This window comes from Borostomias antarcticus (genome assembly GCF_949987555.1).
Source record: "Borostomias antarcticus genome assembly, chromosome: 18".
NCBI classification, from domain to species: Eukaryota; Metazoa; Chordata; class Actinopteri; order Stomiiformes; family Stomiidae; genus Borostomias; species Borostomias antarcticus.
Window position 1 is genome coordinate 2,379,248 of NC_140251.1, and position 7,500 is coordinate 2,386,747.

Here is a 7,500-nt window from a genome sequence, read left to right on the forward strand (position 1 = left end):
GTGAACTCTGACCTATCTAAGAGCCGAGCAGAGAGGCACTATGAACATTTGGACAACACTCCTTCATTTGGCCATCCATCACTCTGTGACTCATCCATCTTCCACCCACTTTCTCATCCATCACTCGCTTCTCTCTCTCTCTCCGTTGTTCTCTCTCTCCGACCTTATATCACCGCCTGGGGTGGGAGTCTGGATGGTGTTAGCACACACATGCTAGCATTCCTGATGGGAGCATTGTGTGTGTGTGAGCGTTTGTGTGTGTGTGTGTGTGTGTGTGTGTGTGTGTGTGTGTGTGTGTGTGTGTGTGCCCAGTGTTTTGTATGTCCTAACTGTGCTTGGTCCTCAGATCAGGCAGTTTTCCCTGGAGGAGGACAGCGTTGAGAGCGGCCGAGGGCGGTGTCCCTATGACCCAAACAGCCCCTGCACCTCCACCTTCTCCAGTAAGCAACCATCCGCTTGACCTTCAAACGTCCTTTCTCCTTTCTTTACCCTCTCTCTCTCTCTCTCTCTCTCTCTCTCTCTCTCTCTCTCTCTATCGATCTTCATCTTCCATATCTGCTTTCTGCTCCCTATAGCTGTCCTCAGTGAAGAGCTTGTATAGACTCTCTCTCTGCCATGCAATTTGAGTGGTCAACCCCGCAGGGTTGAAGAGAGACCACTTAAACCAGTTACTGTACAGTCTTATTACTCATTGCATTTAACATACCCTGGCGCTTTTTGGGGGGTCAACACTGCCACCTGGTGGATATGTTTATTCATACATAGAACCCTTTGCCCCCTACAGGCGGGGAGCTGTATATCGGCCTGTTCACAGACTACTGGGAGAATGACGGCGCAGTGTGTCGCCTGAACAACCAGAGCTACACGCGCACGGAGAGAGACGACCGACAGCAGCTCAACGGTAGGACGGTCGGCCCCTCGCACGCCCCCCCCCCCCTTCCACCACCACACAATGATACGCTCTCACTGCTGCAGACTGTACTCCCATAGGGTCAGAATTATACAGTCATGCTGCTGAAAAGTATCTTCATTTTATTCAGTTTCATTGTGAATTGTTCAATTATGTAGTCTTTACCCTCCAATTTGATCGTCATTCAACTTGTCAATTCAACACGTGTTGTGATATAATAGTCCAATCATAGCACAGGATGTGGAGCACAATATCTTAAAAAGAGAACATTATATTCTCACACTGCCCTGTCCAGTAACTGTCCAGCTTCTCATATCATTGACTACTGTTTCAGTATACGTATACTGTACAGTATAAAAGGCAACACTTCTCACAGAATGTTTTAAGTTATCAATGATTTAGATCATTTCGACAGAGGGAGAGCATAAGCTGCTGCATATCGTGTTTAGACATACACCTTTTCAATTATAATTTCCCCATTTTCCACGTTGATCTCAACACAGTGTTTAGACTTAATTTCACGCCATGCAGAGTGGCGCTCTCCTTCGGGGTTAGTAGTAGAGACTGTATATTTCAATCTTCTCTCTGAAGTTTTCAAAGCGACTTCTTCTCCTGGATCAATGTCCCATTCATTTCTGTAATTCCATTTCCCTTCAGCTTGAACATGGACAGGTTGGGATGATTTATTGGTCAACCGGGCTGTGTAGACGGGTTGAATCTGTTTAGGAAAGATACAGGTATTAGATCAATCAGTAGTTTGCACACTACACAGTATCTATACCAGTGACTTCTTTCAAATCTTTGTTGAAAATCAATTTCTAAATAATTAGTTGTCAATTCAACACGTGTTGTGATATAATACTCCAATCATGGCACAGGATGTGGAGCACAATATCTTAAAAAGAGAACATTCCATTATCACGCTGCCCTGTCCAGTAACTGTCCAGCTTCTATTGACTACTGTTTCAGTATACAGTATAAAAGGCAACACTTCTCACAGAATGTTTTAAGTTATCAATTTAAGCAATAAACCACGAGAGGCCGTGTTTTATAGTGATTTTATAACAGCTAGGGGGCGTTGTTTGGCATGACGTGAAGCGGAGCTGTTATAAAATCACTATAACGGCCTCTCGTGGTTTTTTGCTTTTATACAACGGTTACTACAGCTATTAGTGTAAAATAAACACACAGCAATGTAAAATATTAAGATTTATTCAAAACGAAGCATCATTCCCCCTTAATAGTAGATACTGTATATTTAAATATTTTCTCTGAAGCTCCTTTTCCTGGATCATTCTGCCACATTCCATTGTGTAATTCAAGTTCGCATCAGCTTGAAGATGGAAATGTTTGGATGAATTACTGTTCACCTGGTCTGTGTAGACAGGTGGACTCTGTTTAGGAAAGATACAGGTATTAGATTAATCAGTAGTTTGCACACTACACAGTATCTATAACAGTATCTTGTTTCAAATCTTTGTTGAAAATCAATTTGGATGAATTACTGTTCACCTGGTCTGTGTAGACAGGTGGACTCTGTTTAGGAAAGATACAGGTATTAGATTAATCAGTAGTTTGCACACTACACAGTATCTATAACAGTGTCTTGTTTCAAATCTTTGTTGAAAATCAATTTGGATGAATTACTGGTCACCTGGTCTGTGTAGACAGGTGGACTCTGTTTAGGAAAGACACAGGTATTAGATTAATCAGTAGTTTGCACACTACACAGTATCTATAACAGTGTCTTGTTTCAAATATTTCTTGAAAATCAATTTGGATGAATTACTGGTCACCTGGTCTTTGTAGACAGGTGGACTCTGTTTAGGAAAGATACAGGTATTAGATCAATCAGTAGTTTGCACACTACACAGTATCTATAACAGTGTCTTGTTTCAAATCTTTGTTGAAAATCAATTTCTAAATAATTTTGATCTTAGCTTTAGGCAGTGGCGGTGCTTCCCCCCCCCTGCTCAACAACTTGCCGGGACGCATTGTCGTTATTTTGCCTAGGGCTACCAGCCTCTTCTGAAGTACAGTAAACACAAACCAGGAACAGACAGGGAGAGACAGAGTCACAGGTAAATTAGACTTTTGTTGGCAACATTATGAAAGCTTGCCAGCTCTCTTTCTCTTGTTGAAGGACAGAAACATGTAAGGGAAATGTTATTTAGTATGTTCAATTTGTGCAGGAAATATAAATAAATATCCATATCTATCTATCTATCTATCTATCTATCTATCTATATATATATATATATATATATATATATATATATATATATAACATTATTTGATATATCTCCTCTTGTTATAGCCAATTAAAAGTATCGAACCACCTGTAAAAATGCTCTAGAATACAGGAATTGGCATCTCTTCACTTCAAATTTTCAGGGGGAGGGCCCCCAGACCCCCCCTTTTGGTGTCCCACCCACTTTCATTTCCCTTCCAACGCCCATGTCTACATCTTGGGCTTGCCTGATTCTTTCATTACTGTATATTACTATGAATGTTTTAATAGAATGCAACTTCTCCCTGTTATCCTTATGTACCATGATTGTGTTCATGATTAAGATTATTGGTATGAGGTGATTTGTACAATTCATGATTATTATTATTATTTTTATTATTTTTTTGAATTAGTATTTGCACTTTTACTATTAGTATTATTAATATCATTATTATCATTATTATTATTATTATTATTATTATTATTATTATTATTATTATTGTTATTGACATATTTAGACATTGTCTGAAAAAAAAAAAATACAAAAAGGCAATAATCTTACAGGGTTAAGATCGCACATATTGGTGCAATTGCAGCAGCCGCAGGAATAATTTCCCATTCTGTAATGAAAGGGAGAACATGGAAAAACTCATATGTAAGCGGCTACATTGACATGACATTCTGAAAGCTATAATGATTTATTACAACCCATTCAAGATAACAAACAACAGTTTTCTGATCACTAACTAGTCATATTTTGTTGTCAAAACCCATGTCCTGTGAGAAGTGTGAACAGCTCAATCTTTGAAGCCCTTTTCTCTGCTTAGTGATTTCAGGCATATCAACATTCACAGACACATAACTTCTTCAAATATTTGCATGATTTCAATGCATGACACATCATTTTAAAGCTAACAATTTACACATTCATAATCTGTAAAAATAAATACAAATCTGGAGCAAAAGAGTGGCAAATATCATGCTAATTTTAGCTTGGAAATAGTGTATGCTCACCTTTTCCTGGTTGCAAATTGTCAAATGAAGTGAATAATTAGTAATTTTGTTTCAAGAGAAACCAATCAAGAGAGTTGTTCAAGACACTAGCGAGTTGCGATTATGATTTCAGACGGGACTTGACTGGAGTAGACAGTCAAGTCCACTACAAGTTGTCTTCGAGGTCTGGCTATACAACTGTTGTGTGTAACCAGATCCGGCCCACCGTATAAGCAAAGTAAGCGGCCGCTTAGAGCCCCGCCCCCTCCCTGCGGCCCCAGCTCGCTTGTTTTCACTTTCAGTCATCACGCCTCAAACTCACCAGTCTCACCCATAGATAAATATAGAACAGGTCTCACCAGTCTCACCAGTCCCAGAAGCGCAACGGGCACTGCTGCGCTTCACTTCAGCTCCCATGTTAACGAATGCTGTTGTTCTCACCGTCAGCCGGCAGGCGTGTGGACGGGCCGCGGGCGTGAATCCATTTTTCGCTGGTAAGGTGCTCCAGGGCAAAACCTTACCAGCGGAAACGCTGTATATATATATATATATATATATATATATATATATATATATATATATATATATATTAAACTACTAAAAGCTACTACAAATGGCCTACTACTAATGATTGTACAGTTTTAATAAGCTCAATAGCTCAAAATAGGTATAAAAGGTATCAATATTAGTTTACAGCCTGAATGCCATTATGAATAAGTATTTGAATATAAGGAAGGACAGTAGTTGTGGTGTTGGTATGGAAGTTGAGGTGAGTGCTACTACTTTTATATAAAGGATGCCTGTTGAGAGGATTAGCCTACATTAACAGATCATCACTGCAGTGGTGTAAGGGTTAACAGTTGTATTAGGGTTAACAGTAACCTTATTGTTAGAGTTAGGGTATGTAACATCTACTGCCAGTACTATTATAACTACTAACTATTGTAAATATAACTACTATAAACTCTATTGCTATTACTATTATAACTACAAATATAACTGTTAGCACTACCAATAATAATAAATATAACTAAATATTTAAAAAAAAACTATCAAACGACTATAAATAGCGTACTACAGTTAGTACTCAACTGACACTGAACATTCCATCAATTGTTTGCATGGGAAAGCATGACCAGCTTCAGACAGCTCCAGCTCAAAAAGTATAAACGTCACAGCTTAGATGTTTATATCATAGGAATCCTGGGAACCAGCTGAACATTTTGAGATATAATATGTCCATTGAGCTTAAAAACTGTAGGAGTGGTGACAGGTTAGGGAAAAGGTATGAATTCAGAATTAGCAACTCAAAAGGGAGAATGATGGCGCAGTGTGTCGCCTGAACAACCAGAGATACACACGCACAGAGAGAGACGACCGGCAGCAGCTCAACGGTAGGACGGTCGGCCCCTCGCACGCCCCCCCCCCCCCCATTCACCACCACACAATGATACGCTCTCACTGCTGCAGACTGTACTCCCATAGGGTCAGAATTATACAGTCATGCTGCTGAAAAGTATCTTCATTTTATTGAGTTTCATTGTGAATTGTTCAATTGTGTAGTCTTTACCCTCCAATTTGATCGTCATTCAACTTGTCAATTCAACACGTGTTGTGATATAATAGTCCAATCATCGCACAGGATGTGGAGCACAATATCTTAAAAAGAGAACATTATATTCTCACACTGCCCTGTCCAGTAACTGTCCAGCTTCTCATATCATTGACTACTGTTTCAGTATACAGTATAAAAGGCAACACTTCTCACAGAATGTTTTAAGTAATCAATGATTTAGATAATTTTGACAGAGGGAGAGCATAAACTGCTGCACATCGTGTTTAGACATACACCTTTTCAATTGTAATTTTCCCATTTTCCACGTTGATCTCAACACAGCGTTTAGACTTCATTTTACGCCATTCAGAGTGGCGCTCTCCTTCGGGGTTAGTAGTAGAGACTGTATATTTCAATCTTCTCTCAGAAGTTTTCAAAGCGACTTCTTTTCCTGGATCAATGTCACATTCATTTCTGTAATTCCATTTCCCATCAGCTTGAACATGGACAGGTTGGGATGAGTTATTGGTCACCCGGGGTGTGTGCCCTTCTCTCTGTTTAGGAAAGATACAGGTATTAGATCAATCAGTAGTTTGCACACTACACAGTATCTATCACAGTGTCTTCTTTCAAATCTTTGTTGAAAATCTATTTCTATAAACTTGCTTTTGATAAAGTGTAATGTAAATCATATTTGCAATTGTTAAAGGTGCTCTGTTCGATTTACTGCTCTTTTAAAAAATAAAAAAAATAAAAAAATGCAATAAATAGGTCCAGGGGAGTCATAACTATCTGTACAGAAAATATAGCCAACGGTGTAGTGCACCGTATATAAGCGAGGGGCAGCGTCTTGATGGACGTTTGAGACATGGCCGTTGGGAATATGCCTATATAGCTAACGTTAGCTGAACATGGCTGAGAGAAGTTATAGTCCAGGAGCAAAAACACCACGGTCTTCGGCTAAAAAAGAGTCAGACAAAAGAAGATCACGTACATGAATCAATATTGGGCTGGCTTTTACTATCTGGAGAGAGGTTGGAGTGAAAACGCCCACTTTTTTATATCTGATACGCTGCACCACTGCCCCATCTCGTGGCCGAAAAAAGAAAAGAGAAATCGAACTGAGCACCTTTAAGGCCCCGTGTCCACATAGCACCTTTTTCTGTCAGAAAACCGCTGGGGAGAGCTACGTCCCAGCGCCCTGCAGCGCCTCTTTCCTGCTGCGCTTGGACTGGTTATTTTGTTTCTATAAAAATATATCTTCAGCATCATCAACCGGCGTTGTATACAAGTGTCTCTTTGCCTTTTGTTAGCCATCTTTTATTACTATTACTATATTTCTATATTACTTATTATCCTATAGAATATCGTTATCTAGCCTATTATTTATCACGAACAACCGGCTTGCCGTCGCACTTGCCTGAAAAGAGCGGCGGTGACGTTACCAGCGCCTTTCTGAAAGTTGAGATGTTTTTAACTTCCGAGCACTCGGAGCGGCCGCCAAAAAAAGCCAGAGCGCTTGAAAAAAAGACGCCGGGTGGGTGTGGCATTGAGCTAAACTGGCTTGGGAATCGTTGGCACACCGCTGGAAGTGCTGTCCCATTTAATTCACGGCCCTGCACCCTCTGGCCCTTCCAGCTGATGTCAATTAAGTGCTCAGGCCGCAAGTGCGAGGGGCCGCAAGAGTGGTTTGTGCACTCAGATTGGGATTCAGCTATTGAAAACAATTGAAAAAGGGCGCAGGCGCTCAGGAAAACACCGGCTCCAGTTTCAAGTACTAAACAGAAAAGACAGACCCAGACACAAGAGCAG

The 7,500-nt window shown here is 40.2% G+C and overlaps 1 protein-coding gene across 1 annotated transcript in view; it reads left to right on the plus strand.

Moving 5' to 3' along the window:
- sema3e (sema domain, immunoglobulin domain (Ig), short basic domain, secreted, (semaphorin) 3E) overlaps positions 1-7,500 on the plus strand; it is a gene marked incomplete at both ends in the record, with an annotated part of 45,574 nt that overhangs the window by 28,777 nt on the left and 9,297 nt on the right. The window contains 2 exon segments of the mRNA XM_084452856.1: positions 347-440; positions 785-901. Of these exon segments, the coding sequence (XP_084308982.1) occupies positions 347-440; positions 785-901 (211 nt within the window).